The 23536-nt window shown below is 41.4% G+C and overlaps 1 protein-coding gene across 4 annotated transcripts in view; it reads right to left on the bottom strand.

Moving 5' to 3' along the window:
• Positions 1–23536, bottom strand: part of Ralgapa2 (Ral GTPase activating protein catalytic alpha subunit 2) — a 300697-nt gene that overhangs the window by 202685 nt on the left and 74476 nt on the right. For all 4 annotated transcript variants that reach the window (XM_023720114.1, XM_023720115.1, XM_023720113.1 and 1 more), the window contains 8 exons: positions 22934–22977; positions 19349–19526; positions 18543–18658; positions 15844–15982; positions 13968–14167; positions 9800–10024; positions 3386–3553; positions 2287–2424 (listed from right to left, as the gene is read on the bottom strand). In XM_023720114.1, coding sequence (XP_023575882.1) covers positions 2287–2424; positions 3386–3553; positions 9800–10024; positions 13968–14167; positions 15844–15982; positions 18543–18658; positions 19349–19526; positions 22934–22977 — 1208 coding nt within the window. The remainder of the gene's footprint in view (positions 1–2286; positions 2425–3385; positions 3554–9799; positions 10025–13967; positions 14168–15843; positions 15983–18542; positions 18659–19348; positions 19527–22933; positions 22978–23536) is intronic.

The raw sequence follows: 23536 nt of genomic DNA, 5'->3' as shown, positions 1-23536 counted from the left end.
GAAACACTTATTCCACTGAGCCATCTCCCTGGCCCCTCTTTATATGTTTTAGATAAAAGTACTTTGTCTGAGGGACAGTTGGCTAAAATTTTTTTTCCAATTCATGAGTTTTCTTTTTAACTCTGTTGGTGATTTCTTTTGTTGTGCAAAAGAAATTCTTTTAAGTATATTCTTAAGACAAAAACAGATTCCATAAAATTTTACATCACGGCTGACTACTGTATGCTCTACAGTGGACCTTTAGGAGCCACTGCCCTCTACCAGCTGGATGGGAAAATGTGAGAGGGTACTCTGATGGCTTATGTCTGGATGTCCCCCCAAAGCCTCACATAGTCATAAGTGGGGCTTTCTCAGAGGTGGCTGGATCTAGAGTGTGTGACACTAGAATTGATTCATGGTGCAATGCTAGACTCAATGGTATTAGGATTAAGGCTGTGAGTACTGCCCACCATAAATAGCCTGGATAAGAGGTAAAAGGATAGGAAGAGCTGAGGTTGTCCTTTATTGTTTTGCTACCTTCTGCTTGCCATGAACTGCTTGTCCTTTGTGATGTCACCCTACCTTGCCACTCTGCCTTGGGGACAGTCAATTATGGACTGAAATCCTTACAAATTGTAAGCTAACTAAACATTTCCCCCTTTAACTTTGGATGCCAGATATTTTGTCTCAGCAACAAGGAATGTATCTACAACAGGCCCTGAAACTAGCTCTCAGGTAGTAAGCTGCCAGAGGAGTGAGACCTATAAGGACAGCATGAGTGGCCACCATCTTCAAGTATCCTGAGCTGCTGAACTGATGAGGATGGGTCAGCTCTGCCTATCTGGAGGGATATAACTGTTATGGTTTCTCAAGAGCCTCATGTAATCTTTTTGTGGGGCTTAGGGCAGGTGGTTGGGGTATAGAGAACTTGCTTTTAGGAGGGGGGATCAGGTGGAAGGGGTGGCTCATTGAGGACATGATCTAGAAGAGGTTACCTCTCTTCCCAGCTGCTCCCTTCACTAGTCCTGTTTTTGGTCTGCCATAAGCTGAGCAGTTTTTCCTCTCACATATCTCTGGACCATGCCTTCCTGCCCTGGAGCCAGAAGGCTGTGGACTTAAAAACATGAACCTAGAGAAATCTCTCCCCAGTTAATGTGTGGGTCTCAGACACTGTGACCCAGTAAAAAGAAAGGGTCCAGGGCCAAGAAGATAGTTCAGCGGCCTGAGCACCTGCTTGGCAAACATAAGGTTCTGAGTTCAATCCCCTGAACTACAAAAAACAAAACAAAACAAAACAAAACAAAAAAAAAAAAAAAAAAAAAAAAAAACAGAGAGAAATGGCCCAGGACAAGGTCCTCTTAGGTATCCTTGTGCTCAGCAGCATATACAGAAAGCATGTGGTAGTAAACATGGTCTCTCTATCTCATTAGTAGATCAAACCTCAAAATAATGCTCAGGTTCACCCACTGATTAAAACCAGCATACTCAAAAGGCAATCAGATCAACCAAAATGTCAGCAACCTTTGAAGTTATATTTTGCAACACTAAAAAGATATCATGTCACAATTTTCCAGGAAAGCCTATAATTCCAGCAACTGATGGGCTGAGGCAGGAGGATCATTGCTAATTCAAAGCCAGCCTGGACTACATAGTTCAAGCCTAGCTTGAATTACAGAACCAATCCTATCACAAGAACCTAAATAAATAAATAAATAAATATCCAGGAGAAAATAACTACATAATGACTATAATAGATGGTAACAGATGGTTGCACCAACAGGAAAGAATTTACTCTCCTTTGAGTGTGAAAAGATATATAAAACACTTTTAAACTAACAAATTAGAGTAGTTGCAGGGAAGCTTCAGAGACCATCTTTTTAAAAGGAGTACACCACAAGTGATACACTATAGCCAAAGCTGTTCTTTGCAATGCTCCACATGGTACAGATTCTATTTTACCTGTTAATTCAGGCAAATACTTTAAAACTACTATATTAGTCACTGTTCATCTGAAACATAGGCAATTTTAAAGAGGAATATTACTTAAAATATTATGTATTGAAAATCAGAATCCAAATAGCTACTTACATGTATTTGGAAACTATTTTGGAGATTTAAATCCTAGATACTTCACATTCACTGTATAATAATCCCTCTCAAAAAACTGCAACCAGTTTTTATATCTTCTTTAACTAGAAAATAATCTTACCAATTGCAGGTGGAAAATTAGAAAGAAACCTCAGAATGAGAAGGGAAGAGCTATCTCTGCCTGATGGCTGAGAAGGTGGCCCCAGCCCACGAGCACACCTGCAGCACAGCCTGGGACCCGGCCTTCACACTGGTGCTGTCCTCCTCGGCCACACACCCTCTGCTCATGGCACTCGTGAAGGAGTATGTGCGTCCCCAGCTGGAAGACCGCTTATGACCGGAACCATCCGAGGAGGCCTTTGGAAAACAACAATCTGTTACCAGCATGTCAAACGCATGTGCTTGCGCACTGAGCTCCTTACGCTCAGCAGAGGCCACGGTGGAGGCTCCAGGAGCACAGGTATCTGCTGTTTGCTCACTCCTCTGCCTCTGGCACCACAGCCTGGTATGTGCAGCAGGACGCGGTCATGTGTGTTCAATGTCTGGGGAGCATGGAACAGGCCGCACACACACACGGAGCCTGCTTTCTCCCTTGTGCATTCTGACCTCATGACTAATTTTTAAAATAACTTCACCAATGGTGAAATGTCACAAGTATGGAACTAATAGACATTTAAAAGTAATATGCCTCTGGTTAAGAACTTTAAACATTTTAAAATAGTTCCAAGACAGTATACTAGGAATATGAATACCCTTGTCTCTTTTGTGTTGCAGGAAAGCTATTGCACTCTGTCTGTGGTTTTAGATTTACCCAGTCTCCAGCCTCCCCGACCACGGGCAGTACCAGAAACAGACACACACACACACACACACACACACACACACACAGTGTGGAGGGGGGCTGTAGCTGTACTCCTTTCAAATGTGTAAACCCAGCTGCTTCTGATACAGTCCACTGCACAAGAAACATTGCCCCAAGCAGTCTAAATTTAGTTTCTCCAAATGCTACTTATTTAAAACAAGTCAAAAAGAAGGCAGTGATTTTTGAGTCTTCTCATACAGAGATGTGCAAGTCTGATAGTTTATGAAACATCTCTCTGTGACAGTGACTATCAAAGTTGTCATGTACACATGGCCCTTACCCATGGATTAGGAGATGATGTCTCTTTGACACAGGTCCCCACTGCAGTCAGCAATTCCAGAGCCCCAGAAAAGGTAATAAAGCTTCGCCTACCCACGACTGCACAGTGGGACCCTGGACAGAGGTGGGAGACTGATCTAAAACCCACTCAACTCAAAGGGCAAGGAAAGGGGTTACCTCTTTGGCGTCAGTCTCTGAAACGCCTAGTTTTTCAGCATCTTCTTGGGCAACATCATTTTTATCTGGCTCCTCCATGAACACAGGCTTTTCCTGGAGGATCCATTTTCTGTACACCTGAACTACTTTCCTAGTTACGGCTATCTCACAGGAAGGCAACAGAAATGCCTGAAAGGAAAAGGAAACTCTTTTAATCCCACACATGCTCAGGCCACAGGGCTGATACTTCCAATGACCACTGACTTTTCAAAACACGTGGCTCACAAGAGCTCTACACAAGGCCATGTGTCTTTGTGTACAACATGTATCTAAAGAACAAAGATGTTTTCATAACTGGGCCAGATAACATGACACAAATTGAAAATAACTTATGTTCTGCACAATTTTTCTTCAAACAGAATCAAGTCATACCTACACATATATTGTCTATATGAAAGAATTGTCACTGTACAATGTGGTGCTTCTCAAAGAGAATCCAAAACAGCCAGTGAGATCATAGACAAGCTGCCACCCCCAGGGGCCCAGTGTACCCAGCTGTTCTCAACCCAAATTCAGTGACATCAGGTGGCTTTTCACGGCCATGGTAGAAGAAGTTGGCTACTACTCTAAGGCAGGCCGTTGCTAGGTCTTTTTTATTTTTCCTTTTCCTTCCATTGCTTTTCCTTCCCTCCTTCATTTATCCCTTCTTCTCCTCCTCCTTCCCTTCCTTTTGAGACAGCCTTCAACAGGCATCAGAACACCACTGATGACAGGCACCAACGTTAACTGGAGTCACCAGCCACATGCAGCACTATGCATATTCATGGGAACTTTTCATCATTAGAGAACTCCTTACATATTTGCACACAAAGACTCTTCTTGTACTATGATAAGATTCCAAAAATGTAAATAGGAACCGAAATGAAAAACGCATTTGCCTTTTGTTTTCTAGGTTCAAGGACTACTTCTATATGTAATGTAGACAAAAGGTAGGTACTACATACTGTACTGGATGACTGCTTTAGTGCCACAGAGGACACTGAGCCTCTGAGCACAGGAGCTATTTCCCAAGGTTACAAAGTTGGTTACCCACAAATACAAATCTTGATCTCAATCTTGGTCTCAACTGAGACATTTAAAAATATTGGTTTTAAGGTTCACTCCAGAGGACCCAGTATAGGCAGATGACACCTGGACATGGGCATAAGTCATATATGTTTCCAGCTATGAATTCGAAGACAGAAGAGTTTGTGTTATAAGAAGACTGCAGTGAGCCAATGTCCCAGCTCCAGGAAGACCAATGAACACATAAAGAGAGTGTGACAGAGTACAATGCTATCTTACTCTAAGCTTTTCCCTGAAGTTTTTCAGTGTCTTTTTTTTAATTAGTGCATACTTCCATCTGAGATGACTACACTCCTGTGTGGAGTTGGGACATGTATATAATACAGTTTAATTCCTCTTTTTCATCCTCTTTCCTTCCATCATTTAGTCTTCTGGATTTTATCCAAAACAATCCACACAAGAATAGACGTTTTACAGCAATAGCCTACATATCCATTCTCTTGACTATACAATGAATGTCTACTGTATTTGTCTTATCACATATTTATCTGTCAAGATTCTTTCAGTCCATTTTTGGTTTTGATTCATAGTAAAAGCTACAAATATTGGTACACTTTAGCCATAAATATTCTGGCATACAAAATCATTGACCTAGAGCCCAAAATTTGTTGATGGTACTTCATTTAAGTAAAACTTACAAACAAAGAAAACTGAAAATCTTAAGGAGATTTCCCTTTAACTAGTTTTGACAAATGTAGACAACTCTGTAATTCAACTTATAGAATTATAGCCCATTATTTGCCTTGCAGAAAGAAATAAAACTCTGTTTTACAGAATAATAAAATCATATTAAAACCAAAGTCATGATCAGCAGTGTTGCTGGTAATCCTAACACCTCTGAGAGCCTGAGACAGGAGGATCTCAAATTCAAGCCAGATTGGACAAGCTGGCAACTCAGCAAGACTGTATCACAAAATACAATAAGGGATGTAGATGAAGGTCCTAGGACTGATCCCTAGCACCACTAAAATAATTAGGTCAATTAATTAATTAAACAAAACCAAAATTGTTTGCACAATCTGGTTAATACAATATTTAACATAAATTTAAAAATTAGAAAAAGAAGTCAGTTTGAACAAAACCATGATTAAAAAAAAAACAGGGGGCCTGCCCCTTAGCTCAGTTCTTTAAGTGGTTGCTTCAACAAAGCAGTCAGGCTCAGGTTGCTGTGGTTCGATCCCCACAACTCAAGCCAGCCAAACCTGCCCTGAAGGCATTTGGAGAGAAAAAAAAAAAAAAAAAAAAAAAAACACCAAACAGGTAACAGCATAAACACATACTGTGTAACTAATGAGAATATAAAAAACTAAAGTACGTAATTGATAAAAATATAAATTAAAAACTCTGTGCATGGATTGGACAGAATAGATATAGCTAAGAAAAAAAACTAGAGGAAAATACCTAGAATGAAAGAGGGAACCAGCTGGGAGTGCAGCTGAGTGGGGAGTGCTCACCTGCTGGCCCAGGGCCTAGGTTCCCCAGCACACAGCAAGTTCAGGAAGGAGAGGGAGGAAAGAAAAGGTTAAGTAAATAAGAAGAGATGGTAAGAGGAAAACTACAAAGAGAAGACTATCCTACACATGCTTGGAGACACAGAAAGAAAGACAAGGAGGACAGAAACTACATAAAGAAAATATGACTGAGAATTTTGAAAAATCAATGAAAGCTATAAAGGTACAGATTGCAGATTAAGAAAGATAAGCAGGATAAATACAAAATCCATTACAGTAAAACTTTTGAGAACCACAGATCACCAGAATATCTGGAAAGCAGCCAGAAGAATAGTCTCATTTTCTCCAAAGAAAGTGTTACCTGACTCACCATGACATCTCACAAGGATGCCAGGACACAGGACAATGATCCATGAAGTGCAGAAGGCAGACAGCTGCTGCAGCAGAACCTGACACCCAGTAGGGTACAGTGCAAACATGAAATGCAGATGTCTCCAGAAGGAGCACAAGACCAAGAGACTTGACCAGGAACAATGCTAAAAATTAACCCTTCAGGTAAAATGAATACTATCAAAGGCCAGATACTTAGGCAGAAATAAACATAATAGGGAATTTGTAAAAAATCTAAATGAATTATACACATGACTATATAAAAGATATAGCTTGCACACACACACACACACACACACACACTATATATATAACAAAAAGAAAGGAGTAAATGTACTAATGTGTATAAACTGAAATATTAGATTTTACATTAGGGATGTATGTTGTTAACCATTAAAATAATTACAAAGACTGTGAAACTACTAGTCTAATTAGAGAGAAAAATTGAGATACTAACAACAAGCAGCCTGAATGAGTTCAATACAATTAGAAACCATAAAGACAGTAAACTTACACACAGGAAGAACAGTTGCTATGTTACATATAAGTGGAATAGTGCACCCATAAAAAGCAGTGGCTACACCACTGGATTTAAACCACCAGTTGAAAATTCTTATCTGTGACTTATAAAAGGATATCTAAGACACTAGGGTGCAGAGAGGCTGGGAGCAAAAGTCAGAAACAGATGTACCATGCAAGCACTGATCAAAAGAAACTGGCAGATGCATCCACAGACTGTGAAGCAAAAAGAAACAAAGATACAAGCGTTGGGCTTCTCACTAGGCCTTCCACATCACAGCCTCTCACATTTCTCATTTCTGTCTCTTGGACATAGATTTAAGATGACTTGCTCCTTCACTCATTTTACTCTCTCTTCAGCTCCTTCTAATCTGCTCTTAAATGTGCCCACTTAGGTTTCTTTTAACAACCCAGTTAACACATGGTTTTCTGCCTATTTCTGAAGTTCTATTTTCTCCTATGCCATTCGGTTAGTTTCTTGATTATGGCAAATGTTTTCAAGCTTGTTTATTTTCTTAAAAAGGATAAGCCTATCCAGTCTACAGTTTTACTTGTAGAACTAAAGCCCTTTTGAGGCTTTCTTGCCTCTGATTTGTATGTTTAGAAAAGTTCTGTCTTACAAATTTTCAAGTGTTCCAACCAGTGACCCAAGACTGTCACTCACAGCTAATCATATGCAAAGGCAAAAGGCTAACCCTCAGGATCTTAGCGCAACTGGAGGAAGAGAGTGCTAGGGGGCCCACTTGAAAATACTCAGTGACAATGCCAACAGAGCTGTGGTCAGGACCATGCAGCCAAGAGGAATGACTGTTACACACAGAAGCAAGACAGACAACTCTGGACTTAATCATTCTAAAATCAATTCCAGATGATGACACCATATACTTTTATAATATAATTAGCAAATGAAGAGAAGCTGAAAAAATACAAGTCTGCTAATTTCTTTGCATATTTCACAGCAATGAAATGAACAATGCTATCTAAAAGTATAACATATGGTTTAAAAATAATTTCAACGCCTTAATACTATAATCCTTTTAGAGACAAATCTTTTAAAATTAATATTTCTTATATAAAAAGAATATTTATTTGTATTTCAACATTTCTTTCAGTTCTGCTTTATATTCTTCTGTCAAATTCAAGTAAAATAAAATTCAGAACTGTTCATTAAAGATACATTAAAGATTCATTAAGAATTAAAGATACTACTGTCATGAAGTTATTTTCCCAGCCCCTGGCACTTTTTCTTATCTACTCTTGTCGCCACCTGGGGTGACCTGTCTGGCTCCACGTCACCACTCTGTCTGTGGTTGCCTGCCTGTCTATACTTGCTGATTTCTATCTCTCTACTCAGTAGGCCCCTGATCCACCTGCTCACTTCCATCTCTGCCAGCTGGCCCATCTACACCTACATGTCCATTCTCCAACACCTGACATCTAGTTTGTTTATGCCTATCAGTTCATCTGAGAGCACCTTGTCATCTGCCAGCTGTTTACTGTCTGTTTCCATCCAGAGGTCACATCTACCTAGCTGTCCAAGCCAGCAGATGTATGTACACAGAAATACCCTACAGGCTCCCAGCCAGCTCCTGTCCCCACATCACAGGGAATGCGGAGCATCAGCATGCTTGCTGTTCTCAGCAGGTTCCCACACATCTCAAATCCCGGCTGAGAAGTGCACTTCTTAAAATCCCATTTTAAGTTTTAACAACCCTGTAGTTTAATCTTCAAATATATTCATTTAAATTAAAAAAGAAACTCTAATGAAGTAAATCAGATGTTGTCTTCCATACAAATAAAACTCAGCACTGACCAGCAACAGCAAGGAAACAGGTGGAACCTACACAGAGGCACACCTGGGGATGGAGCCCAGCTGCACACAGCAACTCTGCCTGTGCTGGGTTAGGCACACTGTAGAGCTGGGCAGGGTGGCCAAGGGCTTTCCATGCCTTCTGACGGTCCCCACCAGATGTCATGGCATGTCCCCCAAGTGGTAAAGCATCCACCTACAGCACTGTTCCTGGATGACAGCTCGGCTCTGGTGTAGGCCATGACGTCCCTCATGCTGCTAAGTGTCTCTGGGGCTCTGGATCTGATCTCATCGGGCTTGCTCCCTTGCCCACACCTCTGGTCTTTTTCCCAGTACAGCTCTTCCCAGCACCTTGTCATCCTCTGGATTTCTACACAGCTCTGCTAGTGCAATGCGTAGGCCTCAGCTTTCTCTTCTTTTACTCTGTTTCCCTCCTGATCATAAGCAGTGTTATCAAATGGGTACAGTGTGGCTGTGTGCAAGAAGCACCTGAGTCCTCTGTGCTACTAGGCCTGAGTTGCTGGGCTCTCCTACCTGCCTGAGGCTGGTTTGCTAAGGAAACATGAAGGTATTTGTTGAATTGCCCTTTCTTGGGTTCAAAAATAAAATAATCCTTTTTGTGGAACACAAAAGTCTACATGATAAATTAAAAGGAGAATTAGAAGGCCCATTCATCAGTCCTGGAGTTTGGGGTCTTTTTTGGAGTGCCATGGGTAAAACAACTTGGAGAGACCCTCAGCTTGTACATGACAGAAACTGTCCCCCAGCATCCTTAGCAGTGATAAAAACTGCAGGGTTGTGCCTCAGGGGACACATCCCTTCCTCTTCCAGTTTCCCAGGCAAGTGAGGGGCCTCCTCTGTGCCATGCAAAAATATTACATCCTGCCAGCGCTCAGAACAAGGGCACAATACTCACAGACCAAAAATTCCAAAGCCAGGAGCTCAAATCAACTTTGTTTCTCTTCATGTTGACTGATCTCAAGTATTTGTAACAGTAATGGAAAGCTCACTAACACAGATGTGAATAAAAATCTCTTCAATGTACTTGTAAAGTGTGTGCATGCACACAGACACCCATGCTCATGCATGTGCATGTGCACACACGGACACACACACACACACACACACACACACACTGACCTGGCGAAATACTTCATTCACAAAATTGACATAGCCACGTGTGGACAGGAGGATCCGCTGCACCATTCCATACACCAGCCGGTGCTCTTCCTCGATGCTGCAGAGGCTGGAGCTGCTGAGTCTCCGCTCAGACAAGGTGCTGCTGTTGGAATGGCCCTTGTCTTGCTCTGGGGGCCCACCACCATCCAGCTCCGACACCCGCTCAGGCGCTGCACCACCAACGGTCTGCAAGAGGTCAGTATACTCCTCAGGCCTGTGCTCCTGCTTGTGAGCACCTCATGAGCCTGGATCTTCACCTGTCTTTGGGTCTTGTGGGGGGTTTGTTGCTGTTTTTCTTTTGTGTGGGGACTGAACTGAGGGTCTCCACATGCTGAGCACATGCTCACCACAGAGCTACACCCAAGCACCTGGTCCTGCCCTATTTGGAAGCCCTCTGCTCACCACCAATCTTCACGAGGTCATCCCGGAGCCTACACTCCCCAGGCCTCCATGTGGCTATCGACTCCTTCCCCGGCTCTGTTGTTCACAGAAAAACTACCATCATTTCAGAGAAGGGGATTGTGAATTTCATTACCCCCAAAATTTAATTTGTATTTGTGAAATCCCACTATATTCATGTGCAAATACATGTGTACTACAATCACATTAGATCTCATCTGCATGTCTGCATTTACTCTGTGGTCACAAGGATGTAAAAATGTGGGGACACAAAGCTTATGCAACATCCTGACATGGTGTGGCAAGGTCTCTACTGGTGCTTTATGAGAAGAATCTGGATCCAGGCTTCATTCTCAGTCTCAGTTGAAACTTAACCAAAATATTTATGGAACTTTAAATACTTAGAGGGCTTTGGAAGAAAAAGGAATACAGCAATCCATACAATGACTCCGAAGCTTAATGCTGAGCTCTGTTCTCATTTCTGTATACAAGTAAGGCTTCTTCAAACTAATCAACTCTGCTTCTTCTTAAATTCCATTTTACTTTTTAATGTCAGAAATATAAAACTCAAATATCTGTATTTTTCCCACTAGAAATATTTCTTACAAGACATGATAAGATATGGGCATGATAATATACAGTAATTTTAGTTACCACCAAGATGTTAGAAAAACAAAACAGATAACCCATCATAATCTCTAGGGAAAATTAACAGAAGGTTATATTTATCATAATTTTTCTACTCTTGCCTTAGTGACTAAGCCTGTGTGGCTCATCAAATGTGCTGTCACACTGTGAGACATGCTGCCCTATAGAACCCATTTCATCTCTTTGATGGATCTACTATCTTTCAAGGAAATACAAGTGTACTCTTTTTATCCTTCTTGACCTAGAGATTCAGCTGGAACAACCTCAGGTTGGGATGAGTATGGTACAAAAAGGAAGCCCCAGTCAGGTACCAAAGGGCTTGATTCTACCCTGTCAGGGATGTTACTCTGATTTCATGTATTTTTTACATTTAAGTTTAATTTATACAGCAGAGAGGTTGAATTACACTTAATGTCACTTATGGCTCAATAAACTGCGACTTCTAAGCTGATAGATCCCATTTTCTCTGTGGGCTTGAAAGAAAATATCATGCACATGTGTAGCAAATTAAAGATGGAACCAATTTCCAGACCTCTTTCTAGAGCGAGGTGTGGAAAGCACTCTGGCCTCATGTGCAGCTGCATGTGCACTACTGTCACCTGAGCTCTGTGGTCCCTGCCCTCTGCTCTGCATGGACTGTGCCAGGCCAAGCCTGTGCTGATGCTCAGCAATTCCCACCTTGGGGCCCACAGCAGCCAGGTGAGAGGTCCACCCACTCCAGTGATGAAATGGCCTGGAAAGGGGTCCTGGGGGGGGGGTGGGCAGCCTCCTTCCTGCTGGCCACTAGGAGAGCTGCACAAATGGAGCCTCCACAAGGTTGGAATCCTCCAAACCAAAGGCCATCAGCTAATGATCACTATCCTGTGACCTCAGACGATGTCACATGTCACACACATAAGGAAAGCCAAATCTTACCCCCATGCCTGACCCAAAAAGTGAAAGATAATGAGAAAAAGTTGCTATAATAAGGTGATTTATAGCACAACAACATACAACATATATAAAGAATTATGTTTAAAGATATTAAGTTGGGGGCTGGAGAGATAGCTCAGTGGAATAAGTGCTTGCCTGGCAAGTAGAAGGTCCTGAGTTTGATCCCTCATATCACCAAATAAACAAATAAATAAAGATATTAAGTCACTTAAAAATAAGCGTACTAGCTGGCCATAGTGACATACATCTATAATCCCAGCACTTGGGTAGCTGAGACAGGAGGACTGCTTTGAGTTCAAGGGCAGGCTGGGCTACATAGTGAATTCAAAGCCAACCTCAACTACATATCTGTCTCAGAAAACAAAACGAAACAAAAAACTAAACTCAATGAATAAAACAGAATGGTAACACAAGTGGGCTTTCCATCATGTTACGAAGTTTACAATTTCCTTAATAAAATGGTGTGTTTAATGGTCTTATCTACTTGTCTAGTCCACACTTCATGTATAAAAAACTACTTTTCAAAAGTATCTATATGGTTAGAGAAACATTTATAATTACGGTGAGGGTGAGGCTAAAAGCAAACTGAATATATAAGTTCTGTCAGTCAGCTTTCCATCTCTGCAATACAATTCTTGATAGCTGCACTCTAAAGGAGGAGAGGATGACTTTGGCTTTAAGTTTCAGAGATTTCAGTCCATAGTCAGCCTGTGGGAGGAAAGCTGCTCACCGCATGGCACCCAGGAAGCAGGGTAAGGGAAGAGCCCAGAGAGGAAGGACTGGGGCCAGACAGCGGGCCAAAATCATGTCCCATGAACCACTCAGAGATACTAAAAAATGTTCTTCACAGACCTAAGCATCTCTCACACAAGGTTAACCCTCACACAAATCTATCTATTTTTGAAAGAGAATTAGTCCTAGAGAGAGGTCCTTTTTCTACCCACTAGAATTAGGACAAAATTCTCAATTGTTACTTTGAGTGGGTTGATTCTGATGGTCAAGGCAAAGATGACATTTATTCTTTGGCATTTAAAGAAGACTTAATCAATAAAACAAACATATCTATCATGACCGGAGCTCAGAAAACTGCATGCTATAGGTTGTCACCCTTCTCCTCAGCTCTCCCAGCTACCATAGTGCCCTCTGATCTCTGGGAGCCCCACAGCTCACAGGAAAACTCTTCACTTGGGCTCAGGTCAAATGACACCACCTATAAAGCTAGCAGCTCATGAGAGAGCCAATTGCTTACTCTAACTTTGTTTTTCATTTTCTGGTTGACTTCTTTGGGTCCTGCATAACATCTCTTTCTGAAGGGCTTGCTTCCCTTCTGGGGACCAGTCACAATGTCCTGAGCTGTGACACCAGACTGCACCTGGCAACAAAATCCACCCCACCCCCACCACCATAAACTGCAGTCTCCTGAGGGCCTCCAGGTGCTAGTGATGGCTGACAGAAAGAAGTGAAGCCTCTGTGCTGTACTCAAATAGGGGAGCAGGCGGAGGGTGAAAAGAGGCCATGCACACACACCTCCCATAGCAGCTCTTGCTGGAGCCATGAGGTCATGGCAATGCCAGAAGCACACAGCCAGTGCTGCTGCCTCATACCCTATCTGAGGTCAGCATTGTAGACCTCCTGTAGGGTAGGACAGCGATGCCTCTCCCTAGGAACAATGGCACCACCTGCTAACTATAACCAAGGAGTGGCAGCATTAATGTGTGTTGTTAAATATTCTGAGATTTACAAAAGGGAAGAACTTAAAATACCAGTTTATGCACTTCAGTGGTTTTCAAAAAATAATTTTTCTACATACAAAATAATCAATAATGACAGATAAACAAAGACACCATTTTCTTGGTAATTTCCCAAAGCAATATCCTTAAGTGTGCATCTAGTTATCTCTCTTACTACTCTAGTTTGCTCATACAAGGTTGGCTTTTATTTCCTTTTTATTTTTTTAAGAGAATAAAAAATAGCAAATGAATATGAACAATATAGAAGAATAAACTTTTTATTGAGTTAAATTCTATAAATTTTTCAATGATTAAATCAACTTCTATGATTAAAATAAAAAAATATACTCTTACTTTTCGTAGTTGGTAACAGTTTGTGCCATTTATATATGTAAGTAAAGGAGGGAAGAATTGCATACCTGCATAATTTTAGGTAACACATCAACTCCATTTTTAGTGTTTTGTGTTGTAGGTAGATACTTTTTTTCCAAAAAGAAAGTTACAATCCACTTAATAAAAATGACACGAGCTGCCATGTATGGAATCTTTGTGCTGTAAATGCTCTCGCTATCTCGAGTTGTGGTAATGTACAGAGGCTTTGGTCTCCAATGGGGGATGTCTGGAAAGAAACAAGAATGAACAAGTGATTAGGTTGGTGACACTTAACACAATGTTGTGCAACCCCAGCAATGTTTCAGTTTCCACTAAAATAAACATGTACTGATTAGCTGAAGAGCAAACTAAGAAGACCCAGAAATGGTTAAAAATAGCATTTTTTGGCAACTTATGTCTTCTGGCCTTGTAATCTAACTAATAAAGGAGGCGGCTCCTGTTTACATATAGCTGAGGAAAAACTAGGTCAGCAGCTCTTACATGAAACTACAACAGTAAAGATCTCTTCATATACACTATACCTATCTTAACCTTTATTTTATGACTGGAACAAATATAAAATTATACATGAAAGTTTAAAAAATCATTTTCAATACAATGTCTAACACTGAAATGATTAAACCCACTGAATGTTAGTCTTATATTCTTTTCCCTTTACATGAATCTAAGGAAACACAATCAGCATAACCTACTTTTCGTCTAGAGTTCAGAAACCATATTTCATCTTTGAGGTGTCAGATGTTATCTTGCTGAAGAATTAGCAATGAGGTCTATTTCTTATTTCTAAAATTCTACCATCAATATAAAAACTATAGAATTGGGTTTGCAATTTTACCTGCCATACATCCAAATTTTAATCTTACTTAAGTTTTGTATACCTGGACTATCTGCATGAAGTAGAAAAATTCTCAGTAAATAACTTCTAACCTAGTAATATAACAACATAACATGTTTTTAAAATGAATATACTATCTATAAAATCAGAAATAATTTTGAAAAATATCCACATAATCAGCTTAAAAATATACATTCAAGCTTCCTTAAAAATCAGTACTATTACATTTTTGTGTGTATGTGTGGTATCGGGGATGGAACTCAGGACCTTGTGCTTGCCAGGAAAGCACTTATTCTAATGAGCTATTTCTCTGGCTATTACATTTTTCAAAATGCACCAGGCATCAGCTACTCACTCAGCCTCTGTGTATTTGTCCATGTGTGTGCATGCATTTGTGTGCATGTGTGCATAGGTGCATGGCATGTGCATGTATGTATGTGTGTAAAGACTTTGGCTCTCGGTCTTTCCCCACCAGAACTGTCCTGAATGCTTCATTTGAACTAATTTTATCTGCTTTAAGTAATAGGGAGGAGTTCCCACCCTGCTTACACCTGTTTAAGTGACATATCTGTTGTGTGAATCATTTCTCTTTTTTTGGTTTAAATTTGAGGTTTTTTGAGGTAGAGCCTTACTATGCAGCTCAGGATGGCCTTGGACTCACTATATAGCCCAGGCTGGCCTTGAACTTGCCACAATCGTCCTGAGTACTGGGATTAAAGGCGTGTCACCATGCCCAACAAATCCTCATTTCTTGGAGAGGGAAAACTTGAGGAGCTAAGTTTGAAATTTCTTTTGTATATGTCAATACAATTATACCAAAAATATGATATATTTTAAATGATTTCCTAGTATACAAGCCATGATTCCCCTTTATTGCTGAGAAGTGAGGCCCCTTAGAGGGCACACATAAAGAAAAGCTCTTATTAACAACTGTTAAACATCTACAGTCACCACCAATACAAGAACAAAGTGGCTATCTCACTTTATAATAATCAAAGGTGCCACTATGAAAGAGACCGTGCAGCTACCTGGGGATGTCGCCTACACATAGCCCAGACAGTACTTACCAAGTACAGGTTTGTAGATGTTTGTTAACTTAGCAAATGATGGAAATAAATGAGGAAGATAATACTTTCGAAACAATGTAAAAAGAAATTTAAAACCAGTATCTTGATTTTCTTTATTCTTCCACTCCAAGCTTGCAGCCTTTGGATAATATGTGGAAAAGAACATATGTATATTTACACTTAAAATTAACATATATGAAAATGAAATGCTGTTATGATTAAAGTTTCTATTATCCTAAACTTTTAAAAATGACAAATAATATTGACAATCATGTAATAAAATCATATTTTAACAAAGTTCAAAAGATGACAGAAATGGATTTTCAAAAAGAAATATGGTATCATATACTTTTAAACTTGCTCTACTACATGATGCCTATATTTTTCCATGTGTTGTCATGTTTAAACATTCCTTGTGTCAAAAAATTAAGCAGAAAAAATCTGTGACTTTTTTCTCTGAATTAAAAAAGGCCATTTATAAATAAAGAGGAGTGAAAGAAATCCTCTTCTTTCATCCAATGTTATCTAAATACACAATCAATATCAAAAGAAGTAAGTTACAGGATTGGGACAAGCATTCTCATTAAGAACAATTCACAGGTTCAAGTAAACCCAGTCTTGTCAGTCCAGCAGCAGGCTGAGTTTAAAGCTTTCACAGTATTGAAATAATATTCTGTCCTCAAAAGCCCAGGCAGTAGGAGCACCCTAGAGCAGCTCAACAGCTGACAATACCCCCCAGAACCAATGACAACCTATTACAGAAGCACCGTCACCCCCATATTACCAAGAGATAGATGGCATGGGGGCTTATGGAGGATCTATCAGTGGCTCTGAACACTTATTAGACCAAAGCAAAGCTTTTAGCACCTTTCAATACGAGCCCACAAAGAAAATGACAGCATCTGAGGTCAAGGGAAGACAGTACTTTAGTCAGCCCAGGGCAGAGGCTCTCAGAGTCTGTGACCTGTCAGGGGCTCTGCTCTGATGACTCACCTCAACAGCAGGAGGGAAGGCAAGAGGGAGGTACAGATATGTACAGCATGCATGCATACTATGGGAGGTTCATAAGAGGTATAATGGCTCAGATCTAGACTATCCCCCAAAGTCTCCTGCAGTCAGGGGTGGGGCTTTTGGAAGGTGTCTGCATCGTAGTGGTGCAGTATTCATCAGTGCACTGACACACTGCTAAGTGCACAGCTAACCTGCCATTAGGACATGGGGCCTGCCAGAAGAAGTGTATTGCTGGGATGTGCCTCTGGAAGGGACATCTCCCTTCCCAGAGCCTCCTCTCTCTACTTTCTGGCTGCCAAGGGGTGAGTGGCTTTCCTCCATGATGCCGCACCCTTGTACCATGATGTTGCTGCCTGTAACTCAGCCATCCATAGACTGAATTCCCTAAAGCATGAGTTGTGTTTCTGCAAGTTGTGGATATCAGGCAAGGCAGGAAGCAATGAGAAAGTGGACTGATATAGGAGGTTCACAGTGCATGTACAAACCCGACCCTACATCAATGCTATCTCACTAGACATAGGGCTTGGGGGGTCATGTGACTTATGTGAGGTCACAACTCATCCAGAACGAGAACCCAACACGTTCAAGATCTAGATGCTCTGTGCTGACTTCTGGGACAAATGAATGCCAACCACTTCTGACCCAGTGGCACTGAATAGGATAAATAGGAATGGAGCCACCAGAAAGTGGCAGAATTCCCTTGTGGGGCTCTTGGGATTTTGAAGTCCTTCTGATTCTAGCGCCGAGTAAAGGAAATGGGGTAAGGCAGATTTCCCAAGACTGAGTACTCAGAAGTGGCCAAGTACTGAATATTTGGAAACAGCAGTGAAAAGCACAGCTTCCCAAAGAAAAGTAGAAATCTGGAATGGAAAAAGACAGGAAGGAAGAGTGAGAGAGACAGAGATATAAGACACAGAGAAATGGAGATAGAGAAACAGAGACAATGACAGACTAGAAAAAAATATCATGAGAAAATTCAATGAAGAAAGGTAATCATGTCAAATCATCAAAGAATGAGTAGAGAAAAACCTAAAGTGTGTCCACCCTCCAGATGGACCCCCAGGCCCACCATGTCCCAGGGCCCAGTGTTGTAGCTGTGACAGGGCAGAGTGCAGGGTACAGTGGGTATCAAGGAATACTACATGAGGAAGCAGGTGTGGCAAAGAGGAGATGGTTCTAGCACGCCAGCTGGGAAGCGAAGAGCAGGGATAAGACCCACCGGGAGTGAGGAATGAGATAAGGGTAAACCGTGTCAGTACAATTTACCCTAACTTTGCTGACATTCAGAAATTCAGACCAAGTGACACAAATTGTCTGGTAACATGCCATGGTTTCAGTTCTGTGTTCCACTAGTGCACCCAGAGAAGGATGGTGTGGCCGAACCCGCTGTGCTCAGGGCTCCCAGCCACTGCTCAGCTCTCAGAAGAGGGATCTGCCTCCCCTCACCCTGTCGTGCAAGGGTTCGGGAAGGGATAAAGAAGAAGTAGTTCAGGCACACCCAGGTAAAACAGTCCATGTGCTCAGTCTGGCTGGTGTGAGCCCACAAAGGTACCCACGCTTGGTCTGTGCACAACACCTGCAATCACCTCAAAGAAAGAATATGAAGACATAGAAGAAAGGAGGTGATATTTTCTCCTTCCTCCTGGAAACTAGCCCTTCACTGAAATAGCTACAGTTCTTCCTCTGACCTGAATGACCATATACTTCAATAGCATCTGAAGGAAAAAGCAGGTTTGGTCCTCAGCTGTTTTCTCCCCTGAGATGGCTGGCAGGAGTGGAGCAATTTCTTCTGGATATATCTTTGCTGCAGGTTAGAAAATAAAAAGAGCTCTTTCACTGAAGTTCAATTTAAACAGTATTTACTCAGGCTGTTTTTAAAAAACCGGCTTTACAAAGATTTAATTGTCACCCTGTGGAGGGTCACACTAAGTCCAAGCTGGTGTGTACAAAAGGCCCACTTCTGAAGGCCACCTCTTCCCTCTCAGACTCTGCTTCTGTCAGCTGAGACCAAGTGCCAGCTGCACAGCAGCAAACCATGGCCCTCAGGAGATTCAATGGAGACTCAGGGACACCGATGGCCTGAAAAGGCCACTGCTATCCTGCTACCAATGCTGCATGGCATGCCCAGCTGGCAAATGAAGACGAAAGCCCTTCTGGAAGGAGCCACAGTGCTGAGGACGGCAGCAGCAGTGCTGACAGGAGGCTGAAACCTCAGCGGAAGACACCAAGCATTTAGTCGTACCATGCGCCTACTTCCTGCCCCTCCAACAGCTGTCCCTCCTGGCCTTTCCCACCTCCACCACTTCAGAAAATTCCTCCCATCATCATTTCATATAACATAGTCTCCAAGTCTGCAGAGCCCAAGGTTTATAAGAAACTACAGAGGACTAAGGGAATAATTCCTCTTCAGATTTCTAGTAAAGAAAAGGAAAACCCCAGGAATTCCTGGTGTAAGTTTCAGAGTGGCTTCTATGAGACCTGTAAACCCACTTACCATCAGCTACACTAGGGCTGGGATTGATGAGGGTCTCCAGCGTGCAGGGCCCCCTGGAGGACAAGACCGCTGGGAAACCAGGCACGAGGCAAGCGAAAATCAGCACCTGCTCTTCTGCACAGTTTGTCTGAAGTGCTTGAAGCCACAAAAGAAACAGCCTGATTCCTTCACATCTTATCTAAAAGCAAATTGAAAATGTATGTGTAGAAATATGTTGTAATGTACATCTTAACAAAGCAAAGCTAGAGTTCAAAGGCACTAAAGTACACTAAGTCCTTCCCTTGGTGAAGAGAGCAATGTGCTGCAGGACACCACAAAGATTAGCATTCTGGAACCAGTGGGCCTGGGTTCAAGTTCAGCCTCTGCCATGTTCTAGCTACGACTCACAGGGCACTTCACTTCTCCAAGCTTTAGCCTCTCCCTGTATAGAACAGGGACAACAGTTTCTACCCCAGAAGATCACTGCAAGCACTGAGTGAATCAGCATATCCAATGCACACAAAGCCCTGTCTGGCTCCCAGTGTGCACTGTGTATCTCCTGTTAACAGTATTTCATTCTGCAACCTCAGTGCTCAACTAGCCACGAGAACAACAAAGATAGCCTCCCTGAAAATTTGCACTATGACTTTGATAGAATTTTGGTCACTGTCTCTAACATTTCATGCTGCTCACATGCTTGAAAATACTTGGAGTGCAAGGAGACCCTGAAGACCTGGCTCAGTGAGACAGAGCACCCCCCGCCTGCCCAAGCCCATCTTTGCCTTAGTATCCTCAGTCTACACCTTTGCCTGCTACACACAGGTAGCATCACCTGGGAGGAGACATCAACACAGGTACATGTGTCCCTTTTCTTCCTCTTCCCTTACTTCCAACATCAACTTATTTTTAGAATCTGAAGTACTCATCTCTCCTTTTCTGTATTTCTAAATAGTTGACAAGATAATGTTCATAAGAGAAACTGTGTAAGCAAAAGGGAATAAAAACTGTGGCAGGCACAGCTGAAAGACGTGGTGAGCTCCAAATCCTGACAACTGGAGAGGCTGCCTCAGTCTCCTGCAACTTTGTGCCAGACCTGCAACTGTGAGCCAGACCCAACGTTCTGGAGGAAAACCAAAGGGCAGCCAATAAGAGGTGTGCACCACATCAGCACACACATTCATGTGCACATGTGTAAGAAAACATTCTCTCAGGCTTTCACAGAGAGCACATTGGCCAAGCAATGGCCCTGACTCATCCACATGGCTGACACTGACAAAGGATCTACAATCTGAGGTACAGGATCTCAGGATAAATCCTGAGGGGATTTCACTGACCTTATCAGACCCAAAAGCTACAACTCTTGTTGCATAAGTCCTGCTTTACCTTAGTCTTAACCATCCAGCAGAAAAGTATAAAAACAAAGTATAAGAAGTAAAGCCATGCTGTTATGTTGAGCTGTAGGGGACTCAGGTCAACAATTTCTGACACTGCCAGTCAAGCGGAAGACCCAATACTATTATGGACCTCTGAACTCTTTTAGAATATTTTGCTGAGTTTACACACCTATAATATTTAAATGATGGAACTTAACAAAAAAAGGGGATACAGATGAATGTCCATTTTGTATATGTGTATTCAAAGTGGTTAGGATAGATATATAGTTACATTCTCTTAATGAATATAGAGGGATTTGTTCTAATGGTGTTTGTAAATAGGATATCATGTCTGCATCTTGTACAGCAATTAACCACTAGGAAGAATGTATGCAATGTGTTAATTATTGAAACTGTCCTACCAATTTGGTTTGAAACTGTCTCGTTGCTATTTGTTTCTCAATAAAATTATGGAAAAAAAAAAAAAAGCCTTTGATGCCCCAGCTGGCCATGGTGCTATCCCATTAACTAAGTGGGTACACAGCGTGCTCCCAGACATGGCCCTAGACCCCATCACTGCTCGGCATGAACCCCACATGCGCCCACCCCTGTCTACTTCTCCTCTAGCAGGAAAGTGAGTGGTACTGCTGAGTACCCAACACAACTCAGCCATCAGACAAAACTGCTGCTGCTCTCTCCATATATAATTAAACATCAAACAATACATAATGAGAGCAGTGTCTACTGAATTCTATTACAAGTCTTCAATTGTTTACGTTAACTGAATTTAAGATAACTAGATAGAAATAGGGTAACAATAAATATAACCGTGTTGTGGGTGCTATTGTGGTTATTGTTGTTTTGAGGCAGAGTCTCTCTATATAGCTCAGCCTAACCTTGAACTCACTATGAAGCCTAGGATGACCTCAAGCTTGATGGAATCCTCCTGCCTCAGCCTCCTGAATGTGGGATTATAGCCATGTGCCATGACGCCCAGCTGTAATGGCTTAACCACAGATGATTTTTTTTTTAAATAAGAAGGGAAAATATGGAATCTACAGTGGCTATAGAGGCTATAGATTCAGTATTTCTTTTACTCAACATGTAAGCAGCAGTTAACATATCAAATTTATATGGCTGGCATTGTTTAAAGTGGTATAAAACCAGGACTGTATTAGCCTATTAAAGACACATACACAACTAAATTAGCTACAGTGAATGATCTCCCATGAGGTACTATTCCCAGGCAGGCTTCAATCTGCCACTCATGTTTTGCGGTCACCTTATCCCAGCATTAGTTAATATTATATCATTATAAAAAGTATTCTTGTTTTCAAACAAGCCACTTTTAACCTAATCCCACTATCAACCTGCTGCAAATGAACAAATGCTCAACAGAGAGGCTCTACTGCTCTTCCCCTACCTACCACCCAGCGGTTCTCAAAATTAGGAAACTCAATTCAGAGACAACTATAGTTATAACCACCAGATTGCCGCTGTGGGGAGAATCAGACTCATCAGAGTTGACACATGGAGGGTCATGGAGCGCTGACCCTTGGAGTGCCACGGACTCTTTCAGGTGACAAACTGGCCTGGCCGCCACCCAGCCTGGGCCCTCAGCTGCCCTGAGCAAGGGCACAGTAAGAACTCAGTGCTAAGCTCCAGAGCCCAAGCCACTCTCCCCTACTATGACCTGAAAAATACCTCATAACACCTCACGGTGTACAAAGAAAGATCATTTAATAGTAAGGAACACAGAATTTCCCGAAAGTTAAGACTAAGTCAACTGACTTGAAAGGTATCTTTTTAAAGTATATGCCTGCAAAATAAATTTTAAAAAATAAGATGAAGTATTCAGTATATAGCCATTCCATTCATCCTGGGGAGTGCATACACACATATATTACCAAGATCATGTCCTCCCCGCCCCCAGGTGCTCTGCCCACCTCCACAGTCTATCTCCTTTCCCACACCCTGTCTTGTTTTGTTTCGTTTTTTTGTTTTGTTTTTGCTTCCTTTCCATAAGGGGATAGATGGATCCTAAGACCATAATATTAAGTGAAATTGGACACAGAACATTAAATATTACACGGTTCTCTAATGAGAAATCCAAATTATAAATAATTTAAAAAATAGAAGATGTTTCCTCAAAATGGCTTAACTTTTCTATTTTGTAGCATTAATAAATTTAAAAGTAATGAAAAAGACATTACTTTTTTTCTAAAATAAATACCTTTATAGAATTTCCAGTGTGTAGAAGCTTCTTTAAAGTTGAGCCTAAAAATAAAAAAATGAAAAAAATGAATCAGACATACAGTATATAAGTGAAACATAATTTTAAAAAGTCGGTTTTAGAAAGAACAACTACATTTTGATCAAAGGCATTAAAAATAAAGGTTGCCCTTCAGAAGCAAGAAAAGCAAGTTCGTTCATACAAGAAAAAATATTTTTAAGACAAAAACACTTCAACTATGTTCCTCCTCAAAATCCTTGAAGAGTCAAAATGATTCATATTGTTGCAATACAAATGCCTGGCGTGTTATATAGGAATACCCTTGTCATTCACAACATAAAAGATTTTTGTTTTAATGCTTAAAGATAAAAGCACAGGCTGGGGGCTTGATCCCCAGGCCTGCAGTGCCAGCCCCGCCCCCAGGGCACACTGAGACAGCAATTGAGACTGGGTGTGGTGGTGTGTGTCTGTAATCCTAGCTTTGGGAGGCTGTAAACAGGCAGATCACTACAAGTCTGATCTAGTAGTGAGACCCTGAACACCCTGTACACCCTTCCCTAAAATACAAAAAACAAAAAACAAAAAACAAAAAACAAAACAAAA

This window comes from Octodon degus, unplaced genomic scaffold (assembly GCF_000260255.1).
Source record: "Octodon degus isolate 3935 unplaced genomic scaffold, OctDeg1.0 scaffold00073, whole genome shotgun sequence".
NCBI classification, from domain to species: Eukaryota; Metazoa; Chordata; class Mammalia; order Rodentia; family Octodontidae; genus Octodon; species Octodon degus.
This window is presented reverse-complemented; position numbering and strand designations above follow the sequence as displayed.